The 25170-nt window shown below is 38.4% G+C and overlaps 1 protein-coding gene across 4 annotated transcripts in view; it reads right to left on the reverse strand.

Moving 5' to 3' along the window:
• Nucleotides 1-25170, reverse strand: part of Ralgapa1 (Ral GTPase activating protein catalytic subunit alpha 1) — a 221331-nt gene that overhangs the window by 175894 nt on the left and 20267 nt on the right. For all 4 annotated transcript variants that reach the window (XR_009382814.1, XM_059279417.1, XM_059279419.1 and 1 more), the window contains exons 2-6: nt 13172-13282; nt 12452-12501; nt 5872-5929; nt 1662-1705; nt 438-615 (exon numbers count right to left, since the gene is read on the reverse strand). Coding sequence is in view for 3 of the 4 variants with exons in the window: in XM_059279417.1 (XP_059135400.1) it covers nt 438-615; nt 1662-1705; nt 5872-5929; nt 12452-12501; nt 13172-13282 (441 nt within the window). In the remaining variant the exon portion in view is untranslated. The remainder of the gene's footprint in view (nt 1-437; nt 616-1661; nt 1706-5871; nt 5930-12451; nt 12502-13171; nt 13283-25170) is intronic.

The following is a 25170-nucleotide window of genomic DNA, read 5'->3' on the forward strand; positions in this document are numbered from 1 at the left end:
GAGAGGGCTGTATCGATGGTCAGTGAGTAAAGTGCCTACTAAACAAATATGAGGACCTGAGATCAGATCACCAGCACCCACATTAAAAAAAGATTGGGATGGCCTTGAAGGCCAGGAACCCCAGTGCTACGGGGCAAAAACTAGTAAACTGCAGAGGTTGGGGGATTGCTTGCTAGCTAGTCCAGTTGGAACGGTGAATTTCAGACTTAGTATGGGACTTGGACTCAAAAATAACAATAATATGGAAAAGAAACTAAAGAAGATATCCAGCTGTCAATGTCTAGCCTCCACATGGCCAACGCAGACAAGCATACCTGCACACATGCACATATACTACAAGCACATTTGTGCGCACACAAAAATGCATATACACAAACACATTTTTACAAGAAAATCTATAGGAAACATACTGACAGATAACATCTCATCAATCTTACTTTCTTGAAGGTTGAGTGGAGGATTAATAAGATTATCTAAAGTTCGAGGTCCATATTCAGATTGTGGTGCTGAAAATCCAGGGATCAAGCATGAAAACATCCAGAGCTGTTCTTTGCTACAGTTATCCTGAAGAGCTTGCAACCATAACAAGAAGAGACGAACACCTTCCCGTCTGATCTAAAATAAAATGAAAGGAAATACAGTATTTCTTAATGGACATGCGTTCTTGCTCCTTATAACACAGTTCTTTAGAAAGATATTTTGTTGAAGAAAGAGAAAGACAAGATGGAGAGTGAAGACAGATATACCCAGGACATCTATACAACTCCCATTATTTTAAAATCCAAATTCATAGATTTGTAAGAATAAACTTGGGCTAAGGATATTGTTCAGTGATAGTATATGCAAGGCCCTGGGTTCAATCCATAACACTGGGGAGAAAAAAAACAGCCATACTTGATGGAATCCTAAGAATAAACTACTTAATGTAGTAATTTCCGAATGCAAAAAATAAAAAATAAAAAAAATCAGATAACAATTTCCTTATCTCTCTGCTTCCCTACCACCCATCACTACCAATCTAATCCAAAGAGAAAAAGTGCAGGACATATGGGCTTAGTAAAGTAGGAAGGGTTACAGGGACGCTGGTGAACAACCAATCCATGCTTGCGTCTCTTAAAAGTTTTGGAGTTATTCAAATCATAAAAGTGAATTTATTTAAACAACTATTTCTGGAACTCTGGAACAACCACTGTGCCCAGTGACCTACACCAATCCCCATACATGAAAGACTACAAATACTTGACCCAATAAATGAATGCTCTCCCAGAAAGAGAACAGAAAAGAGAAAAAGGACAACTCCCTCTCTGGCACTGAATTCTTCTAAATGGCTTTTCTCAAATGAATTGAAGTCAATCAATTCAACAAGCTTCAGGAAAAAGTCAAAGTGGGAGAGCATAAGTGGTATGGACGTTTTGGTGTGTTGAGTTGTTTGAGACAAAGTCTCAGAGCAGACCAGGCTGGTTTCAAACTTGCTGTGTAGTTGATCTACCTGCTTCCACCTCTTCATGCTGGGATTCCAGGAGGGCACCATTACACCCACTTTATGCAGTGCTGGGGACCAACTCAGGGCCCTGTATGCACTTAACAAACACTCTAACCCACCCAAGCCCTTTGCTCAGGTTTTTTTTCTAAGTCATAGAAAAAATATAATTATATTTTACCTTTAAGGAGTTTCCTGTGTGGAGTAGTTTCTTTAAAATCAATCCTGAAAAGAAAAACATGGTTTTAATTATCCCTATCTTCTTCTCTATTTATAAATGTCAGAGTTCTCGGTCAGACTTGAAATTACTTTTAAACAAGTCCTTGGCAATCTCTAAATTGTTCTTGGTGACCTTGGTAACCCTTTGATCAAAAGAGAGGTCAGAGGGGCTTATAAAAAAGTCACCTTTCAACACAGTTAAACATGATTTATTTATTGACAAAATTTGGTCCCAAAATTGTGCTTAACAAAACAATCTATTACATCTCTTATTTACACTGAAAATATAAAGTATTTTACCACTAATACAAAAAGCTACTGTAAAAAGGTTTTAATTAACCAAAAGAATATTAATTAATTCCACTATTTCCTAATAATTATTTTCATTACTATAACATCCAGAAGCACATCATTCACTGTGAACAAATCTAAATACAATATTATGTTTGTTAGGATTTAAACACTTATCTTTGTTTTACTTAACCATTGAAGCCTAAATCAATGGCTCATTGAAGCTTAAATCATTTTCTTCCCTTCTTCTCTAGAGGAAAACATTATATACATTTTAGAATTATCACTTCAAAAATATTTTTATATTACTACTTACTTATAAATACATTAATTTCTTGGCATCAATTGCTTAAAACCTTATATAAAGGGTATCATACACAGCAATTCATTTATAAGTTACTGCTTTTCATATCTAATATTAGCTTTTCAAATTTATCTATACTAGTCTATGTAGCTCTAGATAATTCATTTTAACTACTTTAATACTTTATCATTATACAAATGTATCTTCTTTATATAAAGACATTTGGCTTATTTCCAAATTTTTGCCACTATCAAGAGTACTATAATATCCATGATTGTCTGCTACATATATGACTTTTCTTAGGATATATAAATTGCAAAGGAAGCACTCACTTTCAGCTTTACCAAATATTAAGAAATTTTAAAATACAATGATGACTAACAATACCAAGCGATGCAGTGCGTAACAGTGCTCTGGTATATGATGGCAGCAAACAACCCAATAACAAATTCTAAAATTTGATAATCTAATTAGTGTTAAGTTTAAATGTTTCCATTTGATGTTTTCTAGTGACAAAGAATGACCTTTTGTTTGTCCATTCAAATTTTATTCAATTGTTTGTCATGTCCTTTTGTAATTTTCAAGTGGACAGACTTTTCTAAGTTAAAGATCTGTATTGTTTTTAGTTACATGTATGTGTTTGTGTCTGTGTGAGTGAATGCCATGTGTGTGGTCCTGCTGGCAGCCAGAAGAGGACATCAGATTCCCTTGGAGCTGGAATCACAGGCTGCTGTGAGTGGGTGCTGGGAATTGAACTCAGGTCCTCTAGAACTGCAGCACATCTTCTCATCCACTGAGCCATCTCTCCAGCCCTCAAGTTTTTGTTTTTGTTTAATATTAAGAGTTCATTATATATATTGCCTACTAATTTTCTGTCAGCTCTATAAAGGCAGAGATAGGAGAGGCCAGTCTCAGCTGCACAGTAAGAGGACAGTCTAGGCTTTTGAAACTAGATCAAAAACAGCAAAAAGCGGGCTGGAGAGATGGCTCAGTGGTTAAGAGCACTGACTGTTCTTCCAGAGGTCCTCCAGAGGTCCTGAGTTCAATTCCCAGCAACCACATGATGGCATCCAACCACCTGTAATGAAATCTGGTGCCCTCTACTGGTCTGCAAGGACACATGCAGGCAGAATACTATATACATAATAAATAAATATTAAAAAAAAAACAGCAAAAAACACATGTTTGTATGTGTGTGTTGTGTGTGTAAATTTCAATAGGACCAACACTTTTATTTTTAGGTGTACTTTCTATATATAAAGAAATCCTTGACTTTTGTATTATAAAGATAAAACAAATAGTTCTTCCAAAAAACTTGTGAGGTGTTTTCCTTTGTTTTGTTTTTTTTAATTTTGGATTTTGGGCCAGGCTGGGCTAGAGTTCACAACACAGCTGAGGCTGGCATATGACAACAAATGGATTCAAAGACTAGGTGAGGACAGAAGTCTCCTAAAACTGGATTGGGAGAACTATCTTCTAAAAGCCACCGCATCTTACTTCAAAGAATCCATTTTACCTATGCAAACTGTATCTCTGAATGAAGTTATTTTTAAATCAACTACAGTCACAGTTTCCTTCATTAACAATTCATAAAAGCCGACAACTTGTAGGAATCATCTGAGTGACAGAGAAAAATCACCATTTATGAATTTTCACAAGTTATACATAATTGTGGAATATTATTAATCATGACAACTTTGTAATAACAGCTCAAGAGCCCTGTGGTTATAATTTGAATGTAGCAAAATCTGACTTCGTTGTTTAAGCTTGTTTCTTGATAAACAGAAAGTCTGTTTTCTCTTCTCTCTGACTGTAACCTGCAACGTACTCTCTTCTTTTCTCTCTTTCTTCCTTTTCTTTCTTTCTTTCTTTCTTTCTTTCTTTCTTTCTTTCTTTCTTTCTTTCTTTCTTTCTTTCTCTCTCTCTCTTTCTTTCTTCTCTTCAGCTTTTGTTTCATGAGCTAGAGAGCCATATTTTGGTGCTTCAAGCAACAGTAAGCTTAACTCTAATCCTCCTGCTTTGTTTTCAAATCATGGGCACAGTCATACATGGAGTATATGCCTGTAATCCCAACATACTGGAGGCGGAGGCAAGAGGATCATGAATTTAAGGCTTGCCTGGGCTACATAGTGAGAATTTGCCCCTAAATTACTTCAGTACTGCTGTGGGATGGTCCTTGTACACGCTATGAATATGTGTTGTTCTCACTGGTTGATAATAAAACTGTTTGGCCAATGGTGAGGCAAGATAAGGTTAGGCGGGACAATCAAACTGGGAATGCAGATGAAGAAGGGTGGAGTAGGGGCAGATGAAAGCCAGCTGCCCAAGGAGCAAGATGCCAAAGGACCAGTAAGCCATGGGTCATGTAGCAATGCATAGATTAATAGAAGTGGGTTAATTTAAGTGTAAGAGCTAGTTAGTAATAAGCCTGAGGCATCAGCCAAGCATTTGTAAATGATTATTTGGAAGCGGCTGTGGGATGGGGCAGGACAGAGAAACTCCGTTTACACAGTACTCAAAGGCTGAAGCAGGAGGACCGCTGCACAAATGAGCACAGTTGAGGGGGAAGGCAGCTACATAATGAGTTCTAGGCCAACCTGGACTATGTGAGACCCTATCACAAAAAACAAACAGGAAATCCAGAGGTTACAGCTTCATAGATTCTCTTTTTTTGGCATTTGCATTTCTCTCCTATTTCTGATTCACAAAGATATTTATCTTGTCTAAGCCTACTTCCATTTTTTAAAATAACTCATCATCATTGCTAATGCATTCAGAGTAAAGGAAGAGGTAGATCACAAAAAAAAATATTGTGTGCCAAATCAACATATATACATGAATAGATTTCCTCCTCCCCTCTCTCCTCAACTCATCTGTTCTGCCTACTTTTCGTGTGTGTTTACAGGAAATTGAACCCAGGTCCTCGCATACAAACCATGACATCTACCACTGACCCTTGGCCCTTCATTTAAATTTTAGTCTTAGACTCTCAATCCGCCCCTGTATTTTCCTCTCTATAGTACTGAGGATCAAATTTATAATCTTACATATTCTAGGCAAGTACTCCATCACTGAATTCTATACCCAGCTCGTTCCTCACTCTTTCATTTTCAGATGGGGTCTTGCTTGGCCAGGCAGGCCCTGAATTTGTGATCCTCAGGCCTCAGCATCCTAAGTAGCTGGGATTAGAGATCTGTGGCACTATACCTAGTTCCCTCCTAAATTCATGTATATACATGAACACATGCATATGTGTGTGAAAAGTGGAAGCCAAAGGTAATATTGGTGCTTTGAGACAAGGTCTCTTACTGAACCTGGAATCTATGGTTTTAGCTAAACTGGTAGGTCACCAGGGCACTGGGGTTACTGTATGAATGTGGCCACTCGCTTTTAGATCTGGGGGCTGGGGATCAGCACTCAGGGTGTAGCTTGTCCAGCAAGCACTTTATCTACTGAGCCATCCCCCTAGCCTCTTATATTCTGTTTTCACTAACACAAACCATGAACTCATTAACAATAACTGAGAAACCATTATATAATTTATTTCAGATGTGAAGTGTGTATTTATATTACTTACCAATACTATGAAATTGCCATCGCTGATGAATTCTTTCTGGAAGGAGTTGTAAAATTTTCTAAAAATCAATATAAGCAAAATAAAGAGTAAAATCAAATAATGTGTCAAGATATTGTAAAGTATGAAATATTAGAGGACCACATTAAGAGCTTCTTATGTTAAAGTATAGCAAATACAAACTAGTAAAATATTTGAACTTTCCCACCCAAAAAGTAGTAATACTAAAGAAATTTTGGAAGAGAAAAATGAATGGAATTTATCTTTAACAGTGATAAAAAGTAAGTAAGGTCTCCTTTTGATGGCTAACCTTGGTTGTCAACTTGACTCGATCTGGAATGAACTAAAATGCAAGAAGCATCTGGGAACACCTATGAGGGATTTACTTGAATCAGGAAGACCTGTCCTAAATTTACATGATACCTTTTGGTAGCAGATCAGATAAAAGTAGATGAAAGAAGGAAGTTTTGCTTTTGCCTGCTTGCCCTTATTCTCGCTGGCAAATTTATCCATCCTGCTGCTTCAGCATTCTTTCACTGAAATTAGAATTGGCTTCCTCCGACTTCCAAAGTAGACTGAAGACCAGCAGCCCTCCAGGAATCATCTAGGCTTCAGTGCCAGATTGGGTCTGCTAACCTTCAAGTTCACAGACTAAGTAACTACCAGATTCTCAGTCTCTCCAGTATCAGACAGCCACTGTGGGACTACCCAGAATATATCACATAAGCCAATCTAATAAATTGTGTGTGTGTGTGTGTGTGTGTGTGTGTGTGTGTGCGTGTGCGTGTGCGCGTGCTGCTTTAGAGAAGCCTCACAAATACAGATTGTGGTACCAGGAGTGGCTCTAGAGAAACAGAATTCTAAGGATGAATTTCTCCAGTGGGTTTGGCCCTATCTGGTGCTGGCTCTCCAATTCAATGAAACCTACAGTTCATAAAGATTCCCCTGGCAGCATGAAGAGCAACTAAGGCTTTGTAGTACTATGTGGCAGGGTTAGAGTCCCTGCAGAGAAGTCCTAAGAAGCCATTAGTGAAGGTGAAGCCTTCTCAGTTTCAGTGGGGACCCCAAAGTTGAAGGAGTCATGGAGAGAAGCTGAGGCTTGCCATCCTGTCAGGGTTGGAGTCCCTGCAGGGAGACCAGGAAAGGTCAATAGTAAGGTTTGAGTCTCAGTTAAGAGTAGAGGCTGCAGGATATGGGAGATGCTAGGACCACAGGACATCTGCCAAGAAAAGCAGCAGCTATGAAGTAGAGCTGGTTTGAGGCTCAAAAACAAGCTATGTGTGCTGTGGATGGCAGAGCTGGAAAAGTGGAGCTGCCCAAAGCTCTTTAGAGCCCAAAAGATCAGAAGTGAGTCCCATAGAGCATACACTGAGCTCCTTATACTGCTGGGTTTGGGTTCAGATTTGACTATAACTATGCCCTGGTTCTTCCTTCTTGGAAAAAAAATACATTGAACTTGATTTTGTTTTGTTTTGTTTTGTTTTATTTTATAGGCGCTAATAGCTAAGAGATTTTTGAACTTTTAAAGGGGACACTAAACTTCTAAAGAGTTACAGTTTTTAAAGACTGGGACTTTTAAAGTTATATTGTATTTTGTATTATGATATTAACATATCTTGGGAATAAACAAGAAAGGAGAGGTTATGGTTTAATAGTAATGTATCTGTGTATCAAGTTGACAAGGAATAGACTGTACTGATTGGGTTTTTGTTTGTTTGTTTGTTTGTTTGTTTTTGTCAACTTGACAGAATTAGAGTCACCTGGAAAGAAAAAAAAAACCACAATTGAGGAATTGCATAAATCAGATTGGCCTGTGGGTATGCTTGTGGGGCCTTTCCTCACACCCCCACAGTGTTTCTCTGTGTAGTCTTGGCTGTCCTTGAACTCAATCTGTAGACCAAGCTGTCTTGAACTCAGAGATCCACCTACCTCTGTCTCCCAAATGCTGGGATTAAAGGCATGCACCAACAACAACCAGCTTGGGGCCTTTTCTAAATTGCTATCTGATGTAGGGAGGCCCAGTCTACTATGGGCAGTACATTACTAGACAGGTTGGTCTGGAGTGCATAAGAAAACTAGCTGGGCATGAGTGAGAGAGCAAGCTAGTAAGCAGCATTCCTCCACGGTCTCTGCTTCAGTTCCTGTCCCAGGTTCCTGCACTGACTTCCCTCTGTGATGGACCGTTAGCAGCAAGTAAAAGCTGAAATAAACCTTTTCCTCCCCAAGTTGCTCTTGGTCAAAATGTTTTACACAGCAACAGAAAGGCAAACCAGGACTCTCTTTCATTATTAAATATTGATTCTAATATGTTTCAAAATGATTTTTTACTTTTTTTAGGATTTCTGCATTGTAGATAAAACTCTTGTTGATTTCAATTAACATTTGCAGCATAGATTTTTCCCCCTTTCCTTTTTCAATAAACCTAGGATAATATTTTGATTTCATAAAAATTTCACTGAACCTGAGTCCTGGGTTCAATACCCAGCAGCAGAAAACAAAAGGAAGGGGGAAAGAAAATGGAGAAGAGGAGGAGGAAAGGGGGCTCGAGAAGGGAGGGGAGGGGAGGGAAAGAGAAAAGGAAGAAAAGGAAAGGAAGAATGAGGAAGAGAACGGAAGAAAAGAAGGAAAGGTTAGGGAAAAAAGAAAAGGAGAAAGGGAAAAAGAAAAGATAGGGCATGCTACATTAATTAATTCATGTGAGCCCAGAGGTACTTGGATGCCATGATAGCCATAGGTAGGAAAGCAAAAAATTTTAAATTTTGGAGCTTTATAGTGAAGTTAAAACGCTTTCTATATATAATACTTTGAAATTTTGTTCTTTATTTCTTTTCTACTGTGTATGCAGATTATTCCAGAAAAATAGCTAAATTATTATGAAACTATGCTCAGTCATTATCCACTTGCTGAATGACACTGTGTGTTTGTTACTGTTGCTGCTGTTATAACTATTACTTAGCCACATCATTAATTGAAGGATGCTCATAAGCTCAAACTAGATACTTTATGTAATGGTATCTCATTGTCCTTTCAATCAACCCAAATATCTCTTTTGTTTGTTTGTTTTTGGTTTTTTTGAGACAGGGTTTCTCTGTGTGGCTTTGGTGCCTGTCCTGGATCTCGCTCTGTAGACCAGGCTGGCCTTGAACTCACAGAGATCCGCCTAGCTCTGCCTCCCAAGTGCTAGGATTAAAGGCATGCACCACCACTGCCCGGCTCCAACTATCTCTTTTGACCAATAAAAAAATGGGTTGAGTAGTGTGCTTAGGTTAGAAATCTAGCAAGTGAAAGAACCAAGAATGCCACTTCAATATGCCTAGTTCCATGTCTGTGCCTTTACACTAATCTGACCAGAGGATAATAGGCACTTTTTAAATGTCTCTTTCTTTTGATAGGATCTCCTTTAGTCCATTCCATAAAAGAGGACAATAAAGAAAATATAAAGTTTAGGGACAGACAGATGGGAGCAAGAAAGACACTGCAAAGACCTGAGTTGGATCCCTGGAACACATGTAAAGGTAGAAAGATGACCAGCTTCACAAAGCTGTCCTCTAACCACAATATGTGTGCAGTGGCATGTGTCCCCCACACATCATGTGCACATACGCTGACCTAACATGAAACATATAAATTTAATCTTTGCTTTCCAACGTGTCTCCCACAGCTAGCCAACAAACACATAATTCTGTTTTGGTGAGGAAAATGATAAAATTATAGAAAGGTTGAAAAGATAAGTTTATGAGCTACTCAAAAGCAGTTCTAACTTCCAATCAATTATGTTTTAGATTTAATTCTATTTGTTTAGTGACAGGATTTAACCTAGGCTGCTCTTAAAATCACGATGTTCTTCAATGGTTACGGCACATAGCCACCATGTCCAGCTTAAGTTCTTTAATTTCTAATGTGGATAAAAAGCCCCCCAAAATTTATGTGCCTTCAATTACAGAAAAAGCAGAATCCAAATCTTGTGCTATATTAACATCACATACAGTGATGCTTTTTAACCAGAATGTAGTCACTTTATGATTTTCATCATTTGTCTCAAAACACAGACATATACATTACCATCCAATTTTAAGAAGAAAATCAGCACAAGGACTAAATGGTTTTTTGGAAAAATGAAAATCCCAGGGCTGGAGGTTTTCCCTTTTCCCAGGAGCAGAAGATGTACTCAGCAGATGTAAATCCCTGGATTCAATCTAAAGAAAAACCAAACAAACTACCCCCCTAAAAAACAAGCCACTTTGATCTCACATCTTCTTCCCAATGAAATGTAGCGATCGACAACACAGATGTCCTGTATTACACACAGGAAAGCATTATTTTTTAATATTTTCTATTATTTCCATTTTCTGAAAAGGAATTTTCTTAATTCATAGGTCACCTTGTTTCCTGAACTAGAGCAACCATTATCTTGCATTCTCCAGGGACACATTTACTCTTCCCCAAACATTTGTGTTCACTATTCCATTTAGAAGCAAGCCCTTCATGTAACTACTGAAGGTAGTTTACTTACCAAATAAAATCAGGTTTCAAAGGATTCAAGACAATGAAATGAATTCTAGAGTATCAGTTACTGTCATCTAGCACCTTGTTTTGTTTTTCCTTTTTCTGAGTCAGGGTCTTACCATGTAGCCCAAGCTGGCCTAAAAATTTGCAAGTCCTGCCTTAGCCCCCCAAAGGTTAGCGCTTCGGGCATGTACCACCATGTCCAGACAGTCATTCTTAGAGAGAGTCTTCCTCTCCCTAGGTGACCAGCGTGCTCATCAATGCCCAGCTGGAGCACTCCTTCTAAGTTGTCCCCCTGGAGCAACAGGACCGCAGGTGCACAGCCATCTCCACTAGGAGAAATGGGTTTCTGTGCTCTCTCTTAGTCTCCAGAGTCATCAGCTCTAATCTTGGCTTTCTATCAGTCTCTAAATTCTCAGCAAAGACAAGACTATTCCAATGACTATTTCCTCTGATAATAAGCTATTTTAAAGTACGAATGAGAGGGGCCTAATTTTTGAATGTGCTGAAAATATAAACAAATTTTAGCAGAGCTTATCTACCTCCAAGCTATGCTTTCTGTTTATTTATGAATATTTGCCCAGAACAATTCAAAGTGATATAAAATAACAATTTTAAAAACAAGGCTATTTTGTTCAAATTAATAATGAAAGGCCTTAGAGCACAAAGTATGAGCTGAGTGTGGTGATATACGCCTTTAATCCCAACACGTGTTGATAGAAGACCAGAAGTTCAAGGCCAGCCTGGGCTACATGTGTTGTATAGCAATTTCCTCCCAATTCAAACAGTCCATCCTGGAGGGAAGCTCCTTAAGATTCAGAAAGTTCTAAAGTGATTTCTTTAAGGCTCAGAAAGTAAATAATTCACAAGTCTCAGGAAGTCCCTGAATCTTACCACATGCACCCCTTTCCCCAACCCTAAAGCTATATAAACAGTAAGGACTGCTAAGGAGAAATTTCCTGTGTCTTGCACAAAGCTCTAGGGTTCCAACCTTCTAGAGTCATCACCCATGCTGTGGTGGGCTTTCAGTGTTGCAGCTGTCTTTGAGTCATTCATGCTTCTGTAAGTGACCCAGGAAACTCATTGGTTCATCAAGGTAGACTCTGGTGAGGTATTATTTGATTTTTTTTTTTATCAGTTCTCCATGTGGAGTGAGTAGATGTTTGTCGACATCTCCACAGGAACACTATAAGACCTTGTATCAAAACTAAGTGAAAAAGCCTGGCACAGTGACACACACTTTTAGTCTCAGCAGTTGGGAGGCAGAGGCAGGCAGATCTGTGTGAGTTCAAAGCCAGCCTGGTCCCCATAGCAAGTTTCAGACCAGTCAGGGCTACATAGTAAGACCTGCTGTGGAATAATCCTTCTGTACACTGTGAAAATGTGTTGCTCTCATTGTTAATAAAAAGCTGATTGGTCAATAGCTAGGCAGGATTTTCAGGGCAGAGAGAATGCTGGGAGGCAGAAGGGTGGAGTCTGAGGAGTCGCAAGCTAGATGCAGAAGAAGCAACATGGGAAGTTCATAGATGAGGTAAACGAGCCTCAGGGTAGCACATAAGATTAATAGAAATGGGTTAACTTAAGTTATAAGAGCTGGTTAGTAACAAGCCTAAGCTATTAGTTGAGCATTTATAATTAATATTGAGTCTCTGTATGGTTATTTGGGGAATGGCTGCTGGGACACAGAGAAACACTGCCTACAGAGACCCTGTCCTAGGAAAAACAAAAGCAAAAAAAACAAATAAATGAAGGATAAATCCTCTACTCATATATAATATCCAAGGCTCTAGAGGTTAAAAAAATCTGTGTAAACTATAAAAATTTTCATTTTCCAAATATGCTATCAAATTAATTTTGTGTTGTCAAAAGCATAAACATAATTTGTCCCTAAAAATACACTGTACCTCAAAAATACACAAACTCAGTCAGATACATTTTTAATTTATAAATTAAGTTCTGCAAAAAGCTGGCAGATTAACTGTGTTTCATTATATATCTAATAATTATAATATATTTCTTCATATGTTCTCAGAATTATTTTTGAAAAAGTTTAAAAGGTATGATTCACAGCACTTACCTCAAAAATAAAAAGTATAGCATCCAATTCCTCTCTTTGAGACTTGTGACCTGAAATATTTTTAATAGAAAAATACTTTAAATATATTATTTTATAGTATGAAATATAACTACTTAATGAACTTAAATGTTTCAATCCCTGAGCTTTTCTTCAGGGATTTTTTTAGGAAATGCTAAAGTGTGGCCTATTTATTATACAGACAGTATTATAGCCCTTCTCTCTATTCTTCAGCATAATTACTCTAAATTTAGGTTCTAGGTATGGGAGTTGGGAAGCCCACACTTAACATATACAAGGCCCTGGATTCAATCCCCAGGATAAACACAAAATTTAGGTTATACTAATATAATAATAATAATAATAATAATAATAATAATATAATATTTAGGTTATACTAATAACAAATCATCATATATTGTGGGTTCTAAATGAGCTCTCAACATGAAAAACACTATCCCTATTACTATTCAAACATTCCTAGGGGAGAACAAAGAAGGTAGGTGGAGGAAACCAGACCAGGAAAATGCAAATGTTCTGAGCCTTCACAAAACAATAAGGAGAGTCAGAGGAGTCTGTTTGTTTCCTTTCAAATACAGCTGATGATATTGTTAGAAGGGTATCAAAATAAAACAATACTAAAATTCTAATCCAGTTCTTCTTTTTAAGTTGATGATTACGACTACTAGAAACATTAAGTCAGAATATATGCTGATATCTTACCTTTCTGTTTAAGACTAGCTTCAATAGTCACAAAATTTTCAAAAAACACATAGTATATATGTGAAAAATGTTGGTCAAAAAACTGTTTAAGGTCAATAGATTCTGCATTCTCTGAAAAACACAACAACAACAAAAAAAAAACAGTTCTTAGCAACTATTCCATCAAGGTTAAATGGTGATTAGCAAACATTCATAGTGCTAAATTTCCTTCAAGGTCAAAGATCTGCACTTGAAATTCTATATATGAAACAAACATTTATATAACTGTTTCTTCATTTTTGCAATTTTTGCCTTTATATATTTCAGTTTTAGTTTTAAAAAAATTGGTCAAGTTACCATAGTCTTTGTTTTATAAAAGTAATCAATGTCAAAATTGGGTGCAGTGATGCACAGCTATAATCCTAGCTACTCTGAAGGCTGAAGTAGGAGGATCATGACATCAAGGCTAGCCTAAGAAGCATAATGAGACCCTGTCAAGACACACAGAGACTGACTGACTGATTGACTCAAAATAACTACCTCAAAGATCTATCTTTGGGGATGGAGATGGAGAGTACTCAGTGGTTAAGAGCAGTGGCTGCTCTTCTAGAGGTCCTTCAATTCCCAACACCTACAAAGTGGCTCACAACCACCTATAAGTGTAGTCCTACAGGATCAGATGCTCTCTTCTGGTGTGTAGATGTACATGCAGACAAAAACACTCATGTACATAAAATACGTAAATAAATAAATCTTTAAAATAAGATCTATTTTCAATTCATGGCTTCAGTTTTTCTAATATCTCCCCTAACAGCTAAAGAACTATTGTAGGAATAATTCATGATAATTCAGTAAATAAATAACAATAGGCTTTGTAAATGAGCATTTGAGGATTATAAAACCCAAACAAAGACTGCTCTCAAGAATTTGTCAGTACAGCATACAAACAAAACATACAATTCTACACACAATAGAAAGTTAGATGATGAAATTGAAATGAAAGGACCATATATGGGAATTCAAAACACAGAATTACATTCAAAGTTTCATGAACTGCTGCTATACTTTACAGTCTGCATTATAAAAACTACCTATTACCTGAGCATAACAAAGAAAAGTAGTCACAGAATACAAATATATTTTATAGAATATGAAAATAAAAATTTTAGACAACTGTGATCAAGAAAAACATTTTCCTTTTGAATGCACTGAAGAACTATGAAATGAGAAGAAAATACATTAGTTACATCTCAACTTTCTGAAATGCTTAAAAATACAATGTCCCAAGAGAAACAAGAAAATGAGAATAACAAAACAAAACAAAAACTCAAAAGCAAACGTGCCTCAACCAAAGACTTCCCAACATATTAGAAGCCGAGATATTGTCCCTCAATTTCCTTCCCATATGGCTATCAACAAAGCCTGGAAGCTGTACACTCGGATAAGCCTAATAAACAAGTACTGAGGCCAGGCACAGTGACGCACTCCTGAAATTCCAGTGGGGTTTAAGATGGGAGGATTACAAAGTCGAGGCCAGTCTTGGGCTATACAGCTAGACTTGACTAAGCAGGGGAGGTGCATCTATCAAAATTAAGCTAATTTGTTTGTTTTTCTTTCTTACTTTAAGATTTATTTTTACCTTAAATAATGTGTATGCCTGTTTATCTATGTGTATGTGCATGTGAGTGCAATTATCTACAGACACCAGAAGAGGGCAGTGAATTCTTTGGTACTAGAGTTAACAGGTGATTATGAGTCACCTGATGTGGGCGCTAGGAACTGAACTCTGATCCTCTGCAAGAGTAGTCCTTGCTCAGAACCATTGAGCTACCTCTCCAGCCCCTCTATATTTATTTTTAAAAACACAATAGCAAACAAAACCTCTGGTAAAATGTTTGACAGTCAATTCACAAAGTTTACATGGCAGAGGAAAAAGCAAGGCCAAACTATATAAAATATAATACGTCTTCACGTATTTAACATCTTTCTTCCTCCTCTTCCTCTCCCTCCCACAGAGATAGCTCAGCATTAAGGGCACATGGTACATTTGCAGAGGACCCAAGTTCAATTCCTAGTCCACACATGACGGTTTATAACCATCTGTGACTCCAGTTCCAGGAGATCCAATACCTTCTTCTAGCCTCCACAAGATACACAGACAGGTGTGCATGCAAATCATTCATACATTAAATAAAATTAATAAATCTGAAAACAATAGTAAGAAGCTCTCTAGAACAATTCAAGAGAAAAGAAAACAGAAAAGGAAGGATATTTATAGATAGGTTACAGGAAAATTCAATCAATTCTGTACCATAATACCGAATTGTACTCTTTCCAAATGCCCACTAACTTGTCTGCATCTCTGTTGAAGGCTCTCGCTACTTCTGTGCAGTGAGTATGAATCACACCACAGTGGCCAGGAATATCCTACAGTCACTGCACAGTCTTCAGGAGCACTGAGTGTGACTTACTTTCTTCAACAAATCTTTAACATTTTAATCTAGGGGAAGTGTTCTGCAAGGTGATGTTCCACCCACCCATCACCAAAAAAAAAAAAAAAAAAAAAGCTGATAAAAAAATACTACCTATCTTCACAAATACTTCTGTTTGAAAGTGTTTGTGAACCAGTATTTTCCCAAAGAAACTAAATAAACATTTCACCAGAAATTCATATTAAGGTTTCTGAATTTTAAAAATGACTCAGGCCTTGGAATGCTTTGTAGACCTTTGGGAATATTAAATTTAAGTAACAGGATAGTTCTAGACTTTTGTTTCCACAAATTAAATTTTTCAGATGTTCCTTTTGGGTTTTAAAAAAAAGGATAACCTTTAAGAACCTGATAATACATTTATTCTCTCTCACATATTTTAAAACATTTAAATACTATAGCATGTATGTAAACAAAAAAATCTAAAGGTCAGAGGTCAGCTTTCCTTTTTTAAGATTTATGTATTTTATGTATATGAGTGCTCTGTCTGCGTGCCAGAAGAGGGCATCAGATGCCATTACAGATGGTTGTGAGCCACCATGTGGTTGCTAGGAATTGAACTCAGGACCTCTGGAAGAACAACCAATGCTCTTAACCCCTGAGCCATCTCTCCAGACTCATCCGTTTTCCTTTTAAAGCCTGAGTAGTAAATGAGTCCTGAAAGTTCACTAAATGAAGCTGGTTGAAAATCCAACCTTCGGCTGTTTGCCGTGTTGGCCGTCTGAAGGCGGGTCAGCAGCAGCTAGCTCTACTGGACTCACCACGGAGGTCAGCCAGGGTGCTCTCAGCACATCTGCTCTAACCACCATCGTTTATCCAGAAATACGGCTGAACATGTGCTGTCAGTGTTTCTGTCAGTACTTGAAGGACATGGGCTTCATCAAACTGGACTAAGAGACTTTGAGTGGATTATTCAAGACTGCCTACCCAGTGAAACTGAGCATGCTAGTCTTTACAAAAGAATAAAAAAAAGTGAAGATCTTAAAAATAAATAAAAAAATAAAAAATTAGGCTCAGAAGGGTGAAAGACAACCATGGGGCAGCCTGGGTCCTCAGGTCTGGCCTGCCTGAAACATCCACACGCCCGCCCAGTGCCTTGGGTCAATATGATAAGCAAATATATGGTGGTGAAATCGGAGAGAAAGAGAAGTGAAATGGTTTCTATGCAGTGGTAAGATGCAGTTCTGAAGAAGCAAGGGCTGAGAGGAATGGGCTTGTGTTGGTGGCCTGCTTGCCACATGGGACCAGGGTGACACCTGGGCCTGGGCTGCTGCCTAAGGCCATATCTGGGTCTGTGGTCCTGCTGCAGCTGGGGTCTGTGATGATGTCCATGGCCCATGTCACCACAGGGGGTCATAGGAACCACGTGTGTTGAAATCCTAGTGCCATGCTGAGCCAGCACCAGCCCTCACACTAGCTTTAGGATAGCTGGCCCTGCCCCTTGTTGAACACTGCTGCAGGAGAGTTGGTCCTACCCCCCCATAAGAGTGCTGCTCCTCCCCACACCTGCACTCAGGAGGCATAGGCCTAGAGGAGCTGGCTCTGTGCTTTGCCTGAGAGGAGTGGTCACAGTGCCTGAACTGACCAGCTCAGCTACCACCCAGACCCACATCCTTCGGCCTTGGGTTGGCCCACCCTAACATCTACCCCATCTATGATCTATCTGCTGGAGTGCGCGAAGGGACTGGTCCTGAGAAACAATAGCTACAGGATCTCCATGACTCTGTGCAACAGCAGGATATCCAGTAGGAGTTTCGGTGAGGGTCCAGTGATGATGGTGTACCAGAGGCCAGACACCTTGAACCAGACCAATGACTCACTGCAATGAACATTTGTGGGTGGGGCTGAGTGGACAAAAGGGTGTACTGTGTGACACACCGCAGCTCCCAATGCCACTAGGATGAATGAAGAGGTGTTGGAAAGACAGAGGAGCAAGGTGTTTTTGTTTTCTTGTTTGTTTTTAATTAATGGGGGAGGGGTTCTTTTGAGGAGGAGGATGCAGGGTGAAGGGTAGATATGGAGTGACTGGGAGGTGAGTAGGATTGGAGTTCATGATGTGAAACTCCCAAAGAGTCAATAAAGAATTGTTAAAAAATTCAAAACTTCAACAATTTAATTATCCTTCATCTACTAGATAATAATTGCCATTTAGAGCAACCTTTCCTCAAACAGTGGTATAATTTATTAGCCTGTAAGATGCAACATAAATAACGTGCTTCTAATAATAAAGCAGTAACCTTACAAATATTTCCTTAAGACAATCAACAAAAATGAGGATGGATCCAACAATACAGTGGCTTATCCACAAACCACTCTTCAGAGTAAACACTGAAATGCTGCATAGAGCTGAGAGAGATGGCTCACTGATTAAGAGCACTTGCTACTTTTCAGAGCACCAGAGTTTGGGTCCTGGAATGGCTAACCTTACTTGTCAACTTGATGCTGGGCATATATATGTATGAGGGATATTCTTGGTTATATCATCTGAGTTAGGAAGGCCACACCTTCTAGTGGCAGTCCACATAAAAGGACACGGAAGAAAGAAGCTTGTGGTTTTTGCCTGAATGCCCTCACTCTCGCTGGCAGGTTCATCTACCGTGTTGCCGAGGCATTCCTTCACTGGTATCAGAACCTTCTTCTTCAGAGCCAACACAGACTGAAGACAGGCAGCTCTCTAGCAATCCTCTGGGACTCCAGCACCAGACTGGGACTGCTGAGACATCTAGCCTGGTAAACTCAACAGCTACCAGATCCTTTCTGTGGGTAGACATCCACTGTTGGACTACTCAGACCATAGCTGTGAGCCATTCTAATAAACCCATTCATTCTATCAGTTCTGTTCTTCTAGAGAACTCTGACTAATACAGTTGCCAGCATTCATATTGGGTAGCTCACAGCCACCTGTAACTCTAGCACCAAAGGAACCAACACCTGGTCTCTGAGGGCACCCACACACGTGTACACACACACACACACACACACACACACACACACACACACAACTTTTTAAGATCAAATAAAGCCAGGCATAGTGGCACCCTGCACTTGGGAGTAAGAGAGGTGTGAGTTCAAGGCTAGCCTAATTTACATGGCAAGTTCTGGTCACCAGGGCTGCACAGTGGAACTTTATCGCAAGCACAAAGGCAGGGCTGCAATTCAGTTGGTAGAAAGTTGTCCAAAACATACAGAGCTGGAGGATCATCCTTGACTACATAGAGAGTTTAAGGCCATACATTAGTCCTGTTTTTTAAAAAAAAAAATCAATCTACAAAATATTTCCTAAAATGAATGTATACATACACACAATCTAAAAATGATTAAAAGGATAAATTAAAAAAAAAAAATACAATCCAGATCCTAACCTAGACAATTATACTGACTCATCAATTAAAGACAAAGACAAAAATTATAAATTAAAGGTTAGTGAAAAGTTACTAGATTCTGATTTATTGATTGATTTAGTATCTTACTTAAAGCACTACTTGGACTGCCTATTTGGCAAGCATGACTTCACTTGCTACCAGGAACAGAAGGACTTGGAGAAATAGTTGAAGCAATGGGTTGTTTGCCCTAACAACCTGCCGACTGCCAGGTACACTTCTGTAAGCTCCTGCTTGCCTGCCCCACTATGGTTTTAGAGCATAAAAGGAAAACACAAACTAGACCCAGCAGCAAAGCCTTTCAGGTGTCCTGGCTTCAGTCTGCTGGGACATCTCTTCCACTCTCACTGGTGTCTGGGGGCTTATTGCAGAAAGATTCCCACAACAAATATATTTTATAGATGTTATTTTAGTTTTTGTAACTAGGAAGCTTTCAGTTTTACACAACTATTTCAAAATATAAAAAAGTGAAAAACAAGTAACTCTAAGGAAAAAAATTACTCTAAATAGTGTGATGGGTTTTCAATTCTTGTGTCTAAATTATGTAAAAGCTAAGGTTCTAGTCCAATTTGAGACCCAACAGGGGAAAGACTAGTAAGTGTACAGCAAACTGGGACAACAGAAATAGTCCTTTCACACTTCCACTCTAAACTCAACAGTCAGGCAATCTTCACACCAAAGATACTTGAAAAATCCAAGTAAAACACAAGCTAGACAAAGCATCAAAAGGACAGCATAGAAATTGTTGTTGCAGAGGACCCAGGTTTGATTCCTAGCACCCACATGACAGCTCACAACCATCTGTAACTTCAGGTCTAGGAGACTCAACACCCGCATCTGGCCTCCACAGGCACAAGCACATGTGGTATACATTTATACAGAAAGACAAACAGTCAAATGCATAAAATAAAAAATTTTAGATCTTCAAAATAAATAATTTAGGATTGAAAATGGCATACCATACTCAGGTATGGAGGTACAATCTCCAGGGAATTATCTCAGCAAAACTGATAAACAGTCATCAGAAAAGCAACTCTATAAACTGCAGGGGGAAAAGCCATACCAAGAGCAGCAACAGCCGGGGGGAAGCTGGGAAATGCCTCTTCTCTTAGCACTGGGGTGCTCTGCACTGCGACAAAGCAGAAGCAAGCTGCCATTTCAAAAGGAGTGCAGCCAGAACCCTCTAATCACATTCTAGGAAAAGCCAGACCAAGTAGCCCTGAACTACATGCTGAACCCTGACAAACACTGTGAGACCGAAGAAAAGTGAAAGACCCTAACCCTTCAGGCTTACACTCCCAAGCCCCAGGAAATGAGAAACTAAAAATCTAGTTCCAAGGGCAACCTGACGCAGCCACTACTCAATCACCCCTGTCACAATATAACAATGTAAAAAGATTTCTGTTAAGAGATGTGCTCAGCTGTGACTGGGATAGTTGCAAGTGTTCCAGGAAGTACCACTGTGACCTTTGTGTAAACTCCACTCCCACCCTGATACCCCCTTGAGGTTTCAGGAAGAATGTACCTGTTGACATAACTGTACCCCCTCTGTGATCACTCTGTAACCAGACAATGATCTTATGAAGTTAGCCTCTAGACATAAATCAATCGAAATGAAATTGTATGGGAATTGTGATCTTGTGGTTTTTGTGGGTTTTTCCTTTAAAAATGCCTATGTGACTGTAGTGCGATACTACTCTTGCTCTTTGGAGCTGAGTTTGCCCTTCTGTACAGTCGCCGCTTCAATAAACCTCGTGCTGTTGCATCAACTGGACCGGAATCTGGGTTCTTGGGGTACCCACTCGAGACCCTAAACCTTTGGGGTCCAACAAAAAGAAATCTCCAATCAGATCTGAACAGCATTCAGGAGCTGAAAACCTTCGGGAACCAAAGTTACATTGGAATGTTCAGACTCCATGTCCCACAGGACACTGGCAAGAGCCAGCAGTAAAGGGCCAGGGCAAGCATTCACAACGGGAACCCTGAAGGAAGTCAGACCAGATCTGAGACTCTACCTATGATGTACTGTCCTTAGCCAAGACAGGGTTAGTAATCCAAAGCCTAAAGTAAGACTCAGCAGGGTACGAGGACTGCCCATTGCAGAGTCTCTCCCAGCAGCAGAGAACTGTAAGTCCAGACAAGAGTCAAAAATGGGGCCCAGTCAGTTCTCACATCGTCTATCTCCTCTCAGCTCTCTCTTCTTCTATATGTATCCCCTGTGTTTAGTTCTGGATAATGATGATAACAGCTATGATGATAAATAAGAAAACTCCAAAACATAATTAAAATAAATAAATGAAGAACAAATCCTAAGAATTCACACTGTGAGGACAGTACCCCAAATATATCTAGATTCAATGCAATCCCTACCCAAATCCACACTACTCTTTTACCAAAATTGACAAGTTGATTCTATGATTTGTAGGAAAACACAAAGATTCTAAAATATTTATAACAAATCTTAAGAAAGAACAAAGCTGAAGAACTAACACTAATCAAAACTGGTTCCGAGTGGAGGAAAGACATATAGATTAATGAACCAATAACCAACCCTTAAACTGGTCAATTATCTTTGACAAGGATACCAAAACAACTCAATGGGAAAAATACTTATTTAAAAACAATGGTGCTCAAACAATTGGATGTCCATGTGCAACAAAATGAAGTATGACTCCTACCACATACCGTATGTAAAATAAAAACTCAAAAAGGACATATGTAAAAGTAATTGTAAAACTCTCTAAAGAAAACAATCTTGAGCCAGGCCATAGTGGTGCATGCCTTTTAATCCTAGCACTCAGGAGGCAGAGGCAGGAGGATCTCTGTGAGTTCGAGGCCAGCCTGGACTACAGAGTGAGTTCCAGGAAAGGTACCAAAGCTACACAGAGAAACCCTTCTCAAAAAACAAAAAAGAAAGAAAAAGAAAGAAAGAAAGAAAGAAAGAAAGAAAGAAAGAAAGAACGAAAGAAAGAAAGAAAGCAATCTTGGGCTAGAAATTATTTCTTAGATAACACTAAAAGCATAAGCAATTAAAGAAAAAAATAGAAGAAGGTGGCACGGAGGTATGATCTTTGCTTTGCATGCCCTGGGTCTGATGTCCAACACTACATAAAGAAAAAAGAAACTGACTTATGTATTTATTTTTGTTTGTTTGCTTCAAAGAACACTATCAAAAAATTGAGAAGAGTCTCTGTACAGAATGGAAGAAAATACTTGCAAACCTCATTTTAACAATTCTTAACACTATCAAAAAACACAGTTAAAAGTGGGTAGGATATTTGAATAAGATATTTCTCTAGAGATATATGCAAACAGCCAATAAAAATATGCACATGAAAAATGTTTGTCACCATTACCCACCAGGGAAAAACATCAAAACCAAAATGAAGGTTTGGGAGTATCACTTTATAGTTGGACACCTGTGTAGCACGCATGAGGTCCTGGGTTCATCTCCAGCACAAAGAAGAGGTACCACTATCCACTATAAAGCTATATTCAGATTAGACATGAAACAAAAGTTGGCAAAGATGTGGGAAATTTGAATTGTACATTGCTGCTATGACTATAAATGATGTAGCTGTTTTAGAAAATTATTTGGCAAACATTAAAAAATGTTAAAGAATTACCACATGACCCAGAAATTCCATTACTAGGACACATGCTACCATATTCATAGCACGCATCATCACTCATAATTATGAAACACTGCAAACAATTCAAATGTCCATAAATTGATTAAAAGATAGACCAAATGTGTGTATTCACATACAACAAATACCATGTATTTATAAAAAAAATGAAGTACTGTTAGAACATTGTGCTAAGTGAAAGAAGCCAGACACAGAGGCCAATCCATGTTTCATTCTGTTTATATGATCCATCCAGAACCATGGAGATGCAAAGGTATTAATAGCTGCCAGGAGAACCCAGTATGGAAGGGACAGTACTGCTAACAGGTACAAGTTTCTTCTGTTTCTTTCTTCTTTTAAACTCTTCTAGCTCTCCTAATATCCAATTCCTTAGCATCCCAATCTGTGAAACCTGTGACATCCTATCTGGCTAAATGAATGAGTGCTAAACTTCCTGGTCAATTGAAAACAACTACTATAAAAAGAAATAAAGCTAATGAAGAACTGAAAATGCAAAAATTCCCCTAGAATTAGAAATTGCAAACTATAGTATCACCAAGTAACCGATGTTTACTGAAAATAAATACATGACCATCACTTTTTTGAAGAGAACCTAACTCAGTAAACTATTTTTATAGGTTGTAAAACAATGCCATCTGCTTTCAGAGTAATCAAAATAGAGTAACATTAATATTTTATAACCAGTTGCACACATCCAAAATAGATATCTCATTCATAAAATCATTCCTCTAGCAATGAAAATATTCTTTTGGATACTGAAGAGATTAGGCATATGCCTTTTAGGAGTTTAAAGTCCCAAACAGCCAACAATATAGGCAGACATACTTAATAAACACTGAATTTTCATACAATGCAAGTACTTTAAATCAAATAAAGTGTTTGTATATGTGAAATTTTGTATATATGCTTGTACATTTAAATATAAATAAGACTTGTATAAAGTGAAAAGCAGATGGACTGTTCTATGCTCAGGTACCCTATTTGATAAGTCCAATAATTGCACATTTGGATGTTATGGACTGTCAAAGTAAGATGAACCTCTCAACACATTCAACTTCTATGTTTGCCTTGCTGCAGATCTGTAATATGCCATCAGTACATGTAGATCCGTTTACAGACTATACTTGGTGTCCCAGCAGCATTAACTATGGAAGGAATGGTACAGTTTCAGTGCTTAAGCTTAACAGCCCTAACAGTGGTACCAAAGCAGAGAATTTCTGATATAAATTCACAATAAAACTAGGATTTTTTTAAAAAAATAATGGCATAGCTAGGCATGGTGGTGCACTCCTTTAATCCCAGTACTAGGGAGGCAGAGGCAGGCGGATCTCTGTGAGTTCAAGGCCAGCCTGGTCTACAGAGTGAGTTCCAGGACATCCACGTCTACATAGAAAAAAAAAAATGACACCAAAGAAGTAGCATCATTTCCAGTTAAATCTTCATGAAAGGCTTTAACCAAATCTCATAAACTATCTCTATACAGTATCACCCACAACACCGATTCTTCTGTTCACTTCTTAATTAAATTGAACATCTCAAGCTGAAGCTTGATGTTTTGTTTAAAAACCTTCAAGGAGTACTGGCCAACTACTTTCCTGCATTCATGTCTGTGTTCTTGCCGTTCACTACCTTTACCCAAACTGCTGCTCCTTAATGGACACCTTCTGAATTCTAATTATCTTTCAAGGCATAGCTCAAAAGCCCCTGTCTCTATGAAGGTAGTATTTTAGATAACACTTCTTTTTCATGTGCACAGCATGTTTCACGTCTGCCATATGACTCCACATTCCCAAGCCACCACCTCTTCTAGTCTCTGACAACTGCCCAGAACATGACTGCTTAGATTCATCTGTCTTAAATTTTCAAATAGGCAGATATGTAGATGGCAATGTTTCTTAAACATAGTTTTTAATCACTATTTTTATTTTATGTTCATTGGTGTTTTGCCTGTGTGTATGTCTGTGTGACGATGTCAGAAGCAATGAAACTACAGTTACAGACAGGTGTAAGTGAGCTGCCATGTGGGTGCTGGGAACTGAACCCAGACCTCTGGAAGAGCAGCCAGTGCTCTTAACCACTAAGTCATCTCTCCAGCCCCTCTTAAACATGTTTGATGAGAAATGGCATGTTTATTATTTTTAAAGGGCTTACAATAACAACCTAGTTGCTTCTAGAACGTCCTAAGAAGTCTATGGACTTAAAAGAATTCAGACAAAACCCAGCAAATTCCAAACAAACACCACTTTAGCCTGGTTATTCTATTTTAGGTTTGGGTGGAGAGGAAGGGTAAGAGTCGTGTGGCTTCCTTACATTATCTGAAATAAAATGCCAGTAGCTAATTTTATTTCCTTTGTTTTCTAGCATAAACTCATCATTTTCTAAGTTGCTATTTTTTTTTTACCAGACATGTAGGGCTCATTTGTTCTTTAAAAACAAATTCTATTACTTGACTGAGTAGCATATAACATCTATTCTTGTGTTTGCCTGGCCAGAACCCAGGT

The sequence above is a fragment of the Peromyscus eremicus genome, chromosome 14 (assembly GCF_949786415.1).
Source record: "Peromyscus eremicus chromosome 14, PerEre_H2_v1, whole genome shotgun sequence".
NCBI lineage: Eukaryota > Metazoa > Chordata > Mammalia > Rodentia > Cricetidae > Peromyscus > Peromyscus eremicus.